Source organism: Fundulus heteroclitus, chromosome 16 (assembly GCF_011125445.2).
Source record: "Fundulus heteroclitus isolate FHET01 chromosome 16, MU-UCD_Fhet_4.1, whole genome shotgun sequence".
NCBI lineage: Eukaryota > Metazoa > Chordata > Actinopteri > Cyprinodontiformes > Fundulidae > Fundulus > Fundulus heteroclitus.
Window position 1 is genome coordinate 20,261,517 of NC_046376.1, and position 14,335 is coordinate 20,275,851.

At 39.9% G+C, this 14,335-nt stretch overlaps 1 protein-coding gene across 1 annotated transcript in view; it reads left to right on the top strand.

The window, feature by feature from the left end:
- The window catches only part of LOC105924908 (adenylate cyclase type 9), a 74,466-nt gene that overhangs the window by 53,217 nt on the left and 6,914 nt on the right, over nt 1-14,335 (top strand). Inside the window, exons 2-7 of the mRNA XM_012860685.3 lie at nt 5,242-5,399; nt 9,445-9,552; nt 9,880-10,136; nt 11,714-11,816; nt 12,313-12,521; nt 14,141-14,300. Coding sequence (XP_012716139.2) covers nt 5,242-5,399; nt 9,445-9,552; nt 9,880-10,136; nt 11,714-11,816; nt 12,313-12,521; nt 14,141-14,300 — 995 coding nt within the window. The remainder of the gene's footprint in view (nt 1-5,241; nt 5,400-9,444; nt 9,553-9,879; nt 10,137-11,713; nt 11,817-12,312; nt 12,522-14,140; nt 14,301-14,335) is intronic.

A 14,335-nucleotide genomic window follows, 5' to 3' on the forward strand; every position in this document is an offset into this window, starting at 1 on the left:
CATGAAAAGGATACCCAATGATTTATGCACATGTTAATCTGAGGGGTTAATTATTTCCGGGTCATTGCAAATGTCACCTTCATACGACGCAGCCCAATAAGCCTTCACGTTTTCTAGCATTTGGGGTGGAAAGGAGAAAAGTATGCAAAGGCATAAGGCCATAATATATGCTTGCCTTGTAAATGTGCTAAATAAGCTTTAACAGTATTTGGGTACAGAAGCTGAATGGTCCAGTGATTTCTTTAAGGTATATTTAGCTTAGTCCCCATAAAATACAACTTTGTATTTCAGCTGGTATATTTGGTTTTACAGTAGGGATTTACTCATGGATGAATTTGAGCTGTGCAGTATTTCATTACTTTATGGTCATTGCAATATCAATGTACACAGTATCAATTTCACAAATAGGTGCTTGGACAGCAATAAATGTCAAATAGTTCTATAACTGCAATGCATTTCTGTTTTGTATGAGGTAATGCATTTTGTGATCGATGGTTAAATAAGCAAAAAATGTTTTAGTAGGGCATTAAAATGTTTTGCTAAAGTCAGGACGAAACTGTTTCTCATTACCTTTGCACAGCTGCGGCCGAAGGCAAGCTTTTCAATAAACCATTTGTTGGAATTGAAATTGTTTCATTTTTCCATTACCAGAGTAGACTCGCAACTATCTGGTTTGTGTCTTTGCAATAAACCAAGAGCGGAAAGACGTAAACACTGTAGAGACCAGTCTTTGTTAGCCATGCTGTCATCAACGGTGTCTCATATTTTCCCGATATCGTGCCTCCCTCGCACGAATTATGATTAGTATGTTTCAGTCTGTAATAAATGTCACTTTTTATGAAATAAATGCAGCCGAGTGGCATGCTGAGCCTCAACAGTTTTATGTTTTTTTAGATGATTGAGCATTGTATGTTTGTTTTTGTTTTCTTGGTTTCCAGATTTACAGCCGCAAATAAGTAATCTTTCCGCTTAAAAAAAAAAAGGCAGCTGATATAGATTTTATCACACACTTTTCTTTTTAGGTACTTGACTGATAATTGCTTACAATTGATAAAATCTGAATTTTAGTTTGTCTGAAAGTTTAAATGTTGTTTGCTTCATCTCCTATCCCTTATTGGGTGTGGTGTTTCTCATTTTCCGTCTTTTTGACAATACTCCGTGGTACTTAGTTGGGGCTTAGCTGCTCAATGCAGAACCGTGATGCAATTATTGTTAAACGGGGTGCTGGTAGTTTTTCTGATGGAAAACTAAATGAGCATCTTCGTATAAAGATTGTCACGTTACAACCAGACATTTTCTCTTCCACACAACTTCCTATAACAAAATTCAGATTCAGCACTCTGCAAGCAGCCAGCCTCTTCAGCAATGAAAGGTCATTGCTTACCCTTCTTGTTCAGATTGTTGATGACTCTGTTGGAAAACCGTCAAGTTAGCATTTTCCCATTGATCATGGAAGCGGCCATTTTTATCAAGATCCATTTTTATAGGGTGATGTAATATTCTAATTTCCTGGGGAAAAAACACAAAGACAATCGTTTATAATATGTCACTATGTAGAATGACTCTCTCAGTTTTACTTTTGGAAATGAATTACTGAAAAATAACTACCCAGTGATGTAATATATTGATCTTCACCTCTATTCACCCTCAATTGAGATATTTCCTTATAGATATTGAGAAAGAGACCAGAGTCTTGGGAATTGAGGAGCTAAATAACAATTTTCACCCATAAGCAGAAGTTGATGTATGGCTCCATCCAGTTTATTTATAAACTACAAAGAAAAGTCAATTCAGTCAAATCATACAGACAGATTCCAAGTCAATGCATGCATTCCATTTGATCCTAGTAATGAAACGACAAGTTTGGTTTATTGTTCAAGTTGGCTAAAAGGTTTTCTGTCTAAGGAAACCAAGCAGATTGCATGGACTCACTCCATTTCCCTCCGCCTGGATGAGCGTGTAGCCACAGCGGACAGTCGCATCATGTCGTTGACTTTGCAGCAATCCCTCGTGCAGAGCATGCATGTAGCGACAGTGGGGAGGAAAACTCCCCTTAAGCAGGAAGAAACCTTCGGCAGAACCAAGCTCAATGTGAACGGTCATCTGCCACGACCGATTGGGGTTTTGAGAAGACTGAGCACTAATCTGTGTGAAAGATTAGTAAAAAAAAAAACGTCATGGCTGTAGTAGCTAATTTAGTGGCTTCATGTAGAAGAGAAATAGCCAAGCACATAATCTATCTGAGTCAGGTTTCAAGTCTAGCGGATGAAAGAGAACACATACAGTTTGTTGCCGTATGATGTGAACCATTAGCCGTGACAAGGTTAACCACTGAAAGAAAGTGCCTCGTGTTTCATCTCTCTTCACAATGGGAAGCAGAATAAGATTTGATTAGCTAAATAATGAAATCCCCCCCCCCCCCCCTGTATTGTCTGTGTATGTGCGAGTGTGTGTTTCTTTCCTCGACTCTGTTTTTCGACACACACTCACAGGAGCTCGGTCTGATTTTTCAGGAGCCGTCTGAAGCTCCTCTTTGCTTCCCACCGCCTGTTCTCGTCCGCCGTGCCATTCTGCATCACTGGTGCGAAGGATTAGTTCGTCGTTACCGCCTTTCAGCACCCTGGTTTCTTATCCGAGAATCTCATCCACCTGGCCCATTGACACAGCTACAGCGAAGCTATCCATCTACTCCTACACACACTTTGTGCATAGGTGTTTGAGCGGGTAGGCGGACGGAGAAGTGTTTCTATGACCATATAATCTTTTAGATATATTTTTTTTATTTTTACTTTTACATGCATGTTGATTTCTCATTCAGTCCAGTATTTTCATGTTCTGTGTGTGTGTGTGTGTGTGTGTGTGTGTGTGGTACAGGCCTGCAGTGGTTCAACGCAGGCAATGGCAGGTCTGTCTGGAGTGCTTAGCGCAGACAATGCTCTGTGCTGAAGGTTGCGGCTTTACTTGCAGTTGAATAATGTGCCTGAGCACGGAGTCACCTGTAGTTACCTGCGCTGACAGCAAACAGACAGATAGCTGAAGTTGTGTCTTGTCACAACAAAATGATGTTGACTGAGGGGGGGGGTAATGAACATGGGGTGAGCCGCATACTTGTTCTGCCTTCTGTTACCTGGTATATGTTAGAACCTGCGACACCGCTGTCATCTACGCCATATACTGCATTCAATGTGTCTTAAATCTAAGGAAGGCAAATGCCATCATCAGTAGGTATTTAGTTTAATTTAGGCTATTAATTTATTTCCTACGTTTATTTTTGGTCCACTATATGTTTTGACTTCCCCAAAACTGCAGTTCCCTTTTGATATTAATTTTTATTCGGATTTCCAGCAGATTCTGCGGTCTACACGGCAAAAACTGAACTAAAAATAAGCACAATTTTCTTAAAATGAGTGTATCTGTCTTTGATTTGAGCAGGTAAATAAGATTATCTGCTAACGGAATAAGATTTTTGCACTTAAAATAGGAACAACTCATCTCCATCGTCTTATTTCAAGTGCAGGATGTCTAATTATCTTATTTTAGGGTTCAAAATACTCAATCCATTGGCAGATAATATCATTTACCTGCTCAATTCAAGGACAAAAACTACAATTTTAAGAACATTTTACTTATTTTAAGGTCTATTTTTGCAGTGTAGTATTGCAACCAGAAACGTGTTTTATCTCCCATTTTATCTTTATTAGTCATCTGCTTATATTTGACTTCATTCACATTTAATGACTATCTAAATCAAACCACACTTTTCAGAATATAATTAATTTTTTTGTGACCGTTTTCCAAAACCGAATAACACTTTACCCAACAAAGAAAACAATTTGTGTAATCACCAAAATAACACACATTTGGTATTTACAAAGTGATGTATAACTAAGCCACTTTGGGCCTAAGACTAATCCCTGTGGAACCCCACAAGTTATGTGAAAGAGATCTGATCCATGTTCTCTCATTTGAACAAAGCATTATATTTTTCAAAAAGAGTCAGGCTTAGTTTTTTTTGTCTCTGGAGAACTGGACTGTTTTTCAAAGCTGAAATTCGGGGAAAAACGCTTCGCAAACACACACAAACCCTGTATGAACTACAATGCAGATATATTGGTGGAAGTGAAAACATGCTGGTGTTTTAAACATTGCCTGGGGCCTGTTTTGTCTGAGATTCATACGGTCCTTTGACACAACCCACCAAACCACCTATGCTAATGTACCATGTCGACTTTGGTGGCGCAGCAGTGACCGATGACTCAGGCTGGAAAATCCATCAACGGGAAACACATTAGTCGTCCTCACCACAAATCTGCCCTTGATGAAAGAGTGGCAGAAGAAAGTCCCACTGGCAGTTTGTTGCAGCAAACGTGCGGTAGAAGGTCCTCTGGTCGGATGAGGCCAAAACTGGACCGCCTGGAGAAAGACTAACGCTGTACTTAACCCTGAACCTACCCCACTGTGAAACATGGTGGTGGCAACACTGGAGGGCTCCTTTTGTTCAGCTGGGACAGGGAAGCTTGTAAGAACTGATGGGAAGATGGATGAAGCTTGTTGAGACCTTTCAGCCTAACAGCGACACAAAAAAATACTGCCAGAGCTAAAGTAGAATGATTTGGATCAATGCATATTTATGTTAGGATGTCGAATACAACCACAAATACAGCTACAGATTTAAAAACCTCCTCCATCCGTTCTGCGTTTCAGCAACTTCCAAAGTAAGCCTGAAGATATTCTAGTATTCAGATGTGTAACGCTGTTAGATGTACTCTAACAGACTTGTGTGAAAGTATTCAAGGGGTACGGATCCTTTTCCAAGGCACTTCAGTTGTAGTTGAATGTCATATTGTGGTTAAAAACCGGAGGAGAGAAAGAAAGGAAGCAGTGAAATGAAAGGGATGTAGAGAAATGACCTTTAGCAGAAGAGGGTTACCTTGAAGTATCCGTTCTTCCTATTAAAGTGTCTCTATGTGCCTGAACAATATGTTTTGTTATACCCAAAGTCACTTGTCTGCTTACGCACATGCATATGGAAATAAAAGGAATGACTCAAGTAAATGGCCTTAGTCTTTAGAGATAGTTTATCTTTATATTCAGGTATTCTCTCTTTAAAACCTGCATTAAAAACAGCTGAGGATATTCATTGAGCCTTGGCTGCATCCTAATGCAACCCTAAGGTTCCTCTATACACACAGGGATCAATAAACCTCACCCTGACCTAAATCTTTCTCGTCACCTTTCCAGGCATGAAGACCTACCTTATCTCTGGCAGAAAGGTGGAGGCCCACTGTAACTGCGCCCAGATGGGGTTGTCTGGACCGGGGGAAGCTGATGCTCCGTGCCAGATGCCCAGATTGCACACGCCCGATGGGGCTTGCACCCTTCCATCAGACAAAACCAAGGTGAGTAGTAACAGTCTCTGAGAGAAATAGAGGTGTTGATGAAGGTGTGTTGTTTATAGCTACGCCGCCTGAGGAAGAACACGGAGCGCGGTGCGCTTACTACAACCTTCTTCTTTTTTTTTGTTGCTGTATGTGGGTGTATTAGAAGCTTTGAGAAATATTTTTTCCTGGTTTTGCACATAGAGAGGTTGACTTTATATTGACTTTCAGCCCAGTATTGTCATGCAGCCTCATATTTCTATTTGTTCCTTGTAAGTACATTAATATAACCCTGTGGATCCTCTACGGTAGGAATATCTCACTTTTGATACAGCTACGAGGGTTTACTATTAAATATGATTCCACTTGTGTATCTGCCTGTTCATAATTTCATTGTTTTGGGACTTAAAAGTGAAACTATAACATATTATTAATTCGTTCTGGAAAGCTGCTGTTTCTTTCAGCAAGTATTTGTTGTAAAAACATGCCTAAAACTTACCATTCGTGTTTATGGACCTAAAAATATCCACCCACGTTTCTCTCTTTAGATTCAACTTTGTACACTTTTTATATCCCCTATACATTGCTCCTTCAGACACCTGTAAAAGGCTATTTCTTGTAAAGTAATAGTCATTTCCGAAATGTTTTCACCTTTAATGTGACCCGTAACCTGTAGAGGTAATAATAAAAAACTAAAATATTGTGTGTGTGCTTAGATGTGCATAACCTGGAACTAAGAATCTGTCAGCATGTGGTACAATAACTTTGCAATGTTTATCCTCGACCTGCACAATACATCACATTGTATTGTAGGTTATTATATTTCTAGGGACATGCATTAACTCTCTGCATGCAAATAAGTTACTAGGCGTGTCTTGTACCTCCTTTGATGCAAAAATCTGACACGGATTTCAATCCACTAAATCCTTCAACTCACATAAAGCTGTGGGGAAGTTTGTGACAGAAAACAAAGGGAAGAATGAGAAAAAATGCGCTATAAGAACAATCGATGTCATCAGTGCAGTTATCTATAAATATATTGCAGTGGTATGATTTGCTAGTACATTGCATCAGTCCTCTTTGCAAATATGCGGCACTAATGTTTGATTGGCAGGCATGACCCCTGCTTTATCTGCGACAGCTCTGGACTGTGGCTGAGCCTTTAAGCTTCTGATAAAAAGGTGAAAAGAGGAAGATGTAGGTTTGCTAAAGTGTTTCTATCAACACTGATTGGTATTTGGAACTTCAAAAAAAAAAAATTCAAATATGCTTTCGTGGAATTTAGATGGGTTTGAATGTTTTGTTTAAAAAAAATCTTTCTCGCCCCAATTGTTCCATGATAAGCTATTACATATAGGGAGCTTTTTGGTACTCTCTTCATGATTGATACATTTTGAGAAATAAGATCCCCCTGGTGCTTTGCAGTCTCTCTAGAGACCATTGATTTTGCTGTTAGTTGTGAGCAAGCTAGTCTGAGACACCTAGGTTAGTACTGACTACTGTTTAACATGGGTTTAAACATGGTGGACCATTCTGAACTCAGCCGCCTCACTAATTAGAAAAGAGGAGGCACACCTATTCACCACCATTACTTTAGTCTGTTATTTTCAGTATAAAATATTTGCTTTTGAGCTGTAAAGTGTATAGGTCACATTAAAGATATTTCAATAACAAAAGAATCTGGGATTTAAACAGGGTTGTGCGATTCGTTTTGTTTTATATCCATATTAAGTGTAGGAAGTCGACAAATTTAAAGAAAAGGGATGGCGAGAGGCAAATTCATTGAGCTAGCTCAAGCAGCAAAGCCATTTTCAAGCTTGAGTGCTCCATGTAAAGCGTTTAGTCTCCTGTGTAGCTGTTCCTCAAACAAACAGGCCTGTGTCAAGTGATGTGGGATCTTAGCACAGGGTAGTAGATGATATTTTTCTGTGTGAAAATATTTTTGGGCCAGATGTGACATTTGTTTGTAGGGTCAGTGGTACATGTAAGGAGCCAGGGTGTTATCTCTCTCCCAGTTGGTAGGTTCCCAGTATCGCACACTACCTGCGTGACCCAGTTCAGCTGTTGCACATAGACCTAACTTGCTTACTGTAGATTAGTCACATGAAATCGACAGCGCTCACTCTCTGCTTTTTATTACCGAGGAGTTTCCAGGCAAAAAAATGTTTTTTTTTTTTTTTTTGTTTTTTATATCTATTAACCATTTCTAAAACATGTTTTATAAATTTTTGAAAAGGACCTTTATTCTCAGAGAGCCAGAAAATATCCCAAAAATCGATTAGGTCTGGCGATGTAACATTACCACCAAAAATACGCGGGGACATAGTTTTTTGTTGCATCCTTTATGAGGATGCAGTGCATGTGAGGGTTATGTCTGACATCATTTTTTTTTAAGTTACTTATTTGTTATCTACTTAAATTTAACATCACAAGCTGCCTGGAGGGGAGCTGCACAACATATCAAACAGAGGTAGTAATTGCAAAATCAACTTGAAGGCTATTCTATTTGCCATTCCCTGCATATTGTAAATACTCTGTGTGCTAATATTTATTTATTTATGTACTATTTGTTTATATGTAGCGCCAATTCACATCATGTCATCTCAAGGCACTTTACAAAGTCAAATGCAATCCCAACGTCCAGAGAGATGGGTCAAAAAGTTTCCTCTCTAAGGAAACCCAGATTGCATCAAGTCTTGACAAGCATCATTCACTCCTCATGAAAGAGCGTAGAGCCACAGTGGACAGTCATCTGCATTGTTGATGGCTTTGCAGCAATCCCTCATACTGAGCAAGCATGAAGCGACAGTGGAGAGGAAAACTCCCCTTTAACAGGGAGGAGAACCACCAGCAGAACCGGGCTCAGTGTGAACGGTCATCTGCCTCGACCGACTGGGGGTTAAAGAAGACAGAGCAGAGACACAACAAGAGAGACAAAAAAGCACACATTGATGCAGGAATCCTTTCTATGTTGTATGGTAATAGCAGATGATCTTCCCCCCTGGATGGTGTCACAGCTAACAGAACACCAAACCAGGTGTACCTACTATGAAGAGAAAAATGACAGAGAACAAGTTAAAAGTTGAAATAACAACAAACAATGCAAATTGGAGAACTCAGAGTGAGAAAAATAGGCCCTGATGTCCTCCAGTAGCCTAAGCCTATCACAGCACAACTATAGAGATAGCTCAGGGTAACATGAGCCACTCTAACTATAAGCTTTGTCAAAAAGGAAAGTTTTAAGATTAGTCTTAAAAGTAGACGGGGTGTCTGCCTCACGGACCAAAACTGGGAGTTGGTTTCACAGGAGAGGAGCCTGATAGCTAAAGGATCTGCCTCCCATTCTACTTTTAGAGACTCTAGGAACCACCAGCAGACCTGCAGTCTGAGAGCGACGTGCTCTGTTAGGAACATACGGGGTAATCAGAGCTCTGATATATGATGGAGCTTGATTATTAAAGGCTTTATACGTGAGAAGGATATAATAATATCCAGTGGTGTGAAACCTATTTGCTATATTACAGATTTCTTCTATATTTCCTTTTTTTGTCACATTAAAATGTTTCATATGAACAAAATACCAGAGGTTCGTGGAAAATGTGCTGTTTTACTAATTAAATTTGATCTTTAAATGAGTAGGGTTTGCATGTAATGCAAATACAGGAAATCTTTGCAGGAGTTTAAGTAAGAAAATATGAGATTAACTAATATTAATGTATTTGAGTCACGTTTTCCCAGAACTTATTGAAACTCTCAGAAAGATGCTTGACAAACCAGTTTTCTATGAAAAGATGTTTGTTTTATTAACAAAAGACAAGCTCTCAACATCAATAACCCTTATGGCAAACAAAGGGAAGATCCAACAGAGAGTTATTTGTGTATAAAACCATTTCCATGTGAAGACAAAGGCTGAAAGGATTAAAAACGTTTATGTATTTACTCGACAGAGTTTATGTGTGGATGTCAGCTTTTGTTGCAACATGTGTTTAGCATAACTCAAACGATTCCTTCTCAGTGTTTCACATTTTCCTCTGCGCCTCTTGCATGTGTTTGTCTCTCTGGACAGTCCCCCTGTCTGTCCTGCAGCGTGACCCTTACGGCGGGGGAGGATCCGGCTCTGGAAGAAGGACTGGTACATAACGGCTGCCTTGATGACAAAGCCTATAACGGCAAGGTGAGAAAGGGGAAGCATGTAAACACGGTCCTCTAAAATGTAAGGGGGGGCGTGAATTTCGGCCTTCCAGCATGTTTGTACTTTATAGTGAAAGCTGCAGAAAATATTTAGCTCCAATAAATAAAACTCTGTGGGTTCTAGCTAAATTTGATTTGAACTCTTGCCTTTGAATAAGTCTCACTGAAGCACAGCTTTTTACTTTCATCCCCTCTTTATACCGCTACATGAAAGCTTCTTCAGAAAGCGAAGCTGCACTGTCACACCTTCTGTCTTTAGAGTTTTTGATCTCTCTCTCTCTCTCTCCCTCCGACCTCTCCTCTCATTTAGGACTCTTCAAATCTGAAGTGTTCCCCCGCGGTGTCCGCTGGCCGCAGCCCCAAGTCGGTGAATGGCCTGCTCAGTCCTCAGCTCGAGGCCTTGAATAACAGCCAGACTTCGCTGTGTGAGATGCTGCAGGAAAAAGAGAAGAAGACTTTGAGCGGAGGAGCCCTGGGCATGGACCACTCGGCGCTCATCCCGCTGCGATCCAAGAACTTCCGGGAGAGGAGCGATGCTCACTTCGTGGATGTTATCAAGGAGGATAGGTAATCATTACTCTGTCCGTCGCGTTCGTTAGAAACTCCTATTGTGATGGGAGACGGATGTCGGTTCTCTATAGGGGAATTTATTACATTTTAAATGATCACAGTGCCTTACAAAAGTACTGTATTAAAACCATTTGAGCCTTACCCCTATTCAGTGGTGGTTCTAGACCAAATTTAGCAGGGGGGCCAGGGTGGGGCCAGTATTTTTTCACAGGGGCACAGAACCAAAGATTGGGACTAAAAGCCTAAACAGGTCAACATTTCATCATTTTAATATATTAAGTAAGCCAAAGAGCCAATTGTAGCTCTGGAACTGCAGGTGGCAGACCCCTGATCTTTTCTCAATACGGCGAGAGCTTAATGTGAAACAGCTAAATTTTTTAATTATTGTTATTTTTTCTATTTATTTTTTAATTATTTTGTTATTTTATTATTGGGTAAAACCATAAACGTAAAAAATACAACTGATCCAAATGACCAGTCAGTCACGGTATCTTTGTCAGCATTTATCATCCTAAGAAATTTAATATCATGTCTTTAGTACAGGGGCCATAACAGGGGCCAGGAACAGTTCCCTATAGAACTGCCAAAAATCTAAATTATTTAATTGCGATTTAATTTTTTTATTTTCTCAGCATTAGCCACAAGCAACAAAAATAGCATGTAGATAAAAAATGTTTGTGAACAAGGACAATTTAAAACAAGAAATGTACCTGTTTTTATTAACCAGATTATTTTTATTAAAGAGAATATCTTGTTCAGTTGGACATCAGTCCTTGTTGAACATAAAGTGCAACAACAAACAAGTCAATGTATTAAACAGTTTGACCGTTACTTAATGCTATGGTGAGATTCCTGAAAGTTTCTGGTATTAAAAAAACAGTATGATTATATAAACTTAAAAATAAATGATAAAATTAGATTATCTCACTGCTGCAACTGTCTTCCCTTCCATGTGGAGGAAAACCCATTTTAAATATATATTCCAACACCTGAAGGACGTGTCTTATCCATTAATTGTTACATAGCCAAAAATTGCAGACTGCTGCGATTTGGACATTTTTTTATTTTTATTTTTTTTTAAATTGCAATTATATTGGAAATGCGATTAATTGTTTAGCCCTAATCGTTCCATTTATGAAGGATTTAATGAATAGCAATGTTCAAAGCTTGGGTTTTTTAACCTAACCCTACTGACTGACCCTACTTACCTATTAGGGGATATCTAAAGAAAATTGGTTTCACTGGAATTTATTTTAGGGGACCAGGAAAAAAAGGGCTTTAAATACTGACGCATGGCGCAATTGTAATTTTTTTAATTTTCAAACCACTTTTGAAAACTGTGCACCTTCTTGTATGAGCCAATGTGACGAGTGAATTTCTCCATTGTGAGATCAATATAGACTATCTTATCTTATGTTATTCTCCTTCACGATCACGATTATCGGCTACTTTGTGTTAATTGATCCGACGCAATCCCCATTACCGATCACGTCAAAATTCGTGGGTGTAATGTGACATAATTTAAACAGTTAATGAACTGTACATAACATATACTGTGCTGTCAACTCTAACAGTCTTATGAAGGACTATTTCTACAAGCCTCCCTTGCACAAGCTGAGCCTCACCTTCCTGGAGAGGAGCCTGGAGTCTGCCTACCGGATGAGCTACCAGGAGGAGGTGCGTCTGTGATGTAATGGTCTCCATCTGCCTGAATTTGACTGAAAGTGTGAATGCATATGAATGTAGTTCTAGTTTATTTGTATTTGCCGTGTTCTTCCCCTGCAACATGCTGTTACCTCGTGTCCCTCTGATTCTTTTGCTGTTGATTATAAAAACACAAACTATCTTTTCATAATATTGGTCAATCCCTTTTTCATACTTTTCATAGTTATGCTGATATCAGGTTCTATTTCTTTGTATTTACCTGTTTGAGTTTTTTTCCTCTGTCAGTCTAGTCTGGGAAGCTTGTTAGCACCATATTATCACCAGACTGGTCAGACTGCGGCAAAGAGAAATGACTGCAGGACCTTGAAAGTCTTATGCGCTGGGTTGTAATGCCCTCTGCTGGTTTAACATTAGAAGTGTGTTTGTGAGAGTTCAGCTGTTGGTGGTAAAAGTGGGTGTATTTGGTTATTATTTCGTAATTTGCTCCATCTTTGCGTTTCCCTCCCAGGTGGAGACTCAAGCAGCGGTTCAGACGTTCGCCAGCCCGACGTTCAGTTCTTTCCTGGATATGCTGCTGTGCTGTTTGGTCGTTCTGGCGCTCTCGCTTGCCTGTTTCCTCCGACCTCTCGTCACCCAGCAGAGTCTGTCAACACCGGCGCTCATCCTAACATCTGCAGCCGCCCTGCTGGAGGCTCTGGCCCTGCTGTTCGCTATTCGGTGAGACGCTAAATACAGATCGCGGGTCTTCAACTACCAGGCGGTGGGTCGTAATCAGCAAAAAAGACAAATTAAAATTTCATTCTGGGAATAATCAGTGGTCCAAGGCAATGTAAAGATACTATAAAACTCAATATAAAACTCAATGTCAAGGCTACCTGCTGAATGAACAAACAGTGACTGGAGCAGTGTGCTGGAAGTGATATTAAAATATGCTCCTTACAGAGAGTGAAATCTGCTAAAATGCTGGTAGAAAGTGTAAGAAATACACAAAATGTGCATGGTACCCTTTTTGAGATTAGCTGTAAATATAAACTGAAAAAGGTAATTATAACAGCATCTCCATTTAATCACAACCTTGTAAAAGATGTAAAAAAAAAAGACTTTGTTTTCCACCTTTTTCCTGCAGAAGCATAATCTTGCACCCAGTAGGAGTTCTTACTTAGAGGTAATCCTAGATGTCCCCTCATGTGAATAATACACACATCTTTCTCCCAGTGGATACCATTCTGAAAGAGCATTAAGTTTTTATTATGCAACTCATCAGGAACATTAAAAACAAAACAAACATTATTTGTTGATACCGGTCTCGCGGCATACACAAAGACCCACAAAAACATGACCCCAACTCTTTGTTACCAGGGATGGTCAAATGTGAGCCAGATTCTTTGAAAATCAGTGAAAAGGTCCTTTAATTTGGCACAAAGATAGAAGTCGTGGACCGGACAGGAACCTCTGTGTCATTATCCAGCTGTGGTTCACACCCATATTTTCTTATAGTTGTTACACAGGACAAAACACCCGGGGCTCTTCGTTAGCTGGACTTAAAATATATGTTTATGTACTTTTAAAACGAATGCCCCCCATCATGCTTTGCTGTCTTAGGGAGAAGTAAATTATATTTTGTGGCTTTTCTATTCTTTTTTTCAGTTTTTTTTTTGTTTTTTTAACAAATTAATCCCTGTTGCCACAATTAGTGGTAAACCTACATATTCATGGAATAGTTGCCAAAAAAAACATTATTTAAGCATATTTTTATTAATAACACATGACCTTCTATTTCCTTGGGCCAAAAGAACGATGAGGTATATTTACTTCCAGAATAGGAATAGCAAGAAAAACATGCCGCTCGTGTCGGGGGGGGGGGGGGGGCGCGTCCTGCTTCCCTCCATGACCTTTTAGCATAGTGGGCACCATCATCCATTCAAGGCATGAGCATCTAGTGAAGCTAGTCTCCATTCAATATGCTGAATATCTTATTGGCATTCAAAAAGTCAATTCCTGACATTATACTAAGGAATATTACATTGCAAACATCCATCCAAGCCGCCTGAAGGGATGTGTCTTTGGGCCGTGAGAGGTTGGTTACACTGGACACACCGGCAACACACAGACAAACAGGATAAACAACCATTTATTCCCTCAGTCACCAGTTAGCCCGATAGTCATGTTCTTTGACATGCAAACTCAATGCAGAAAGAGCCCATCCTGGGATTCAAACCCAGGACCTTGTGCTGTGAGGCACTACAGCTAACCACTGCGCCTACGTACTTTGCTTGCAAGGATATCGTAATACAGCGTGTTTAAGTTCTATCTTTTCCCTTTGATTCCCGCTCCAGGATGGCTTTCTATCTGGACAGCGTGCTGAGCTGCACTCGGGTGCTGATGAGGGCCGTCTCCGGCTGGATAGTTCGCCACTTTATCGGAGTTGTTCTGGTGTCTCTGCCTGCTCTGGCCGTCTTCTCCCATTTCACCTGTGACATGTACAACTCCATCCAGGTAAGAATCGGTTTTCCTAACTTTTCCCTCCCATT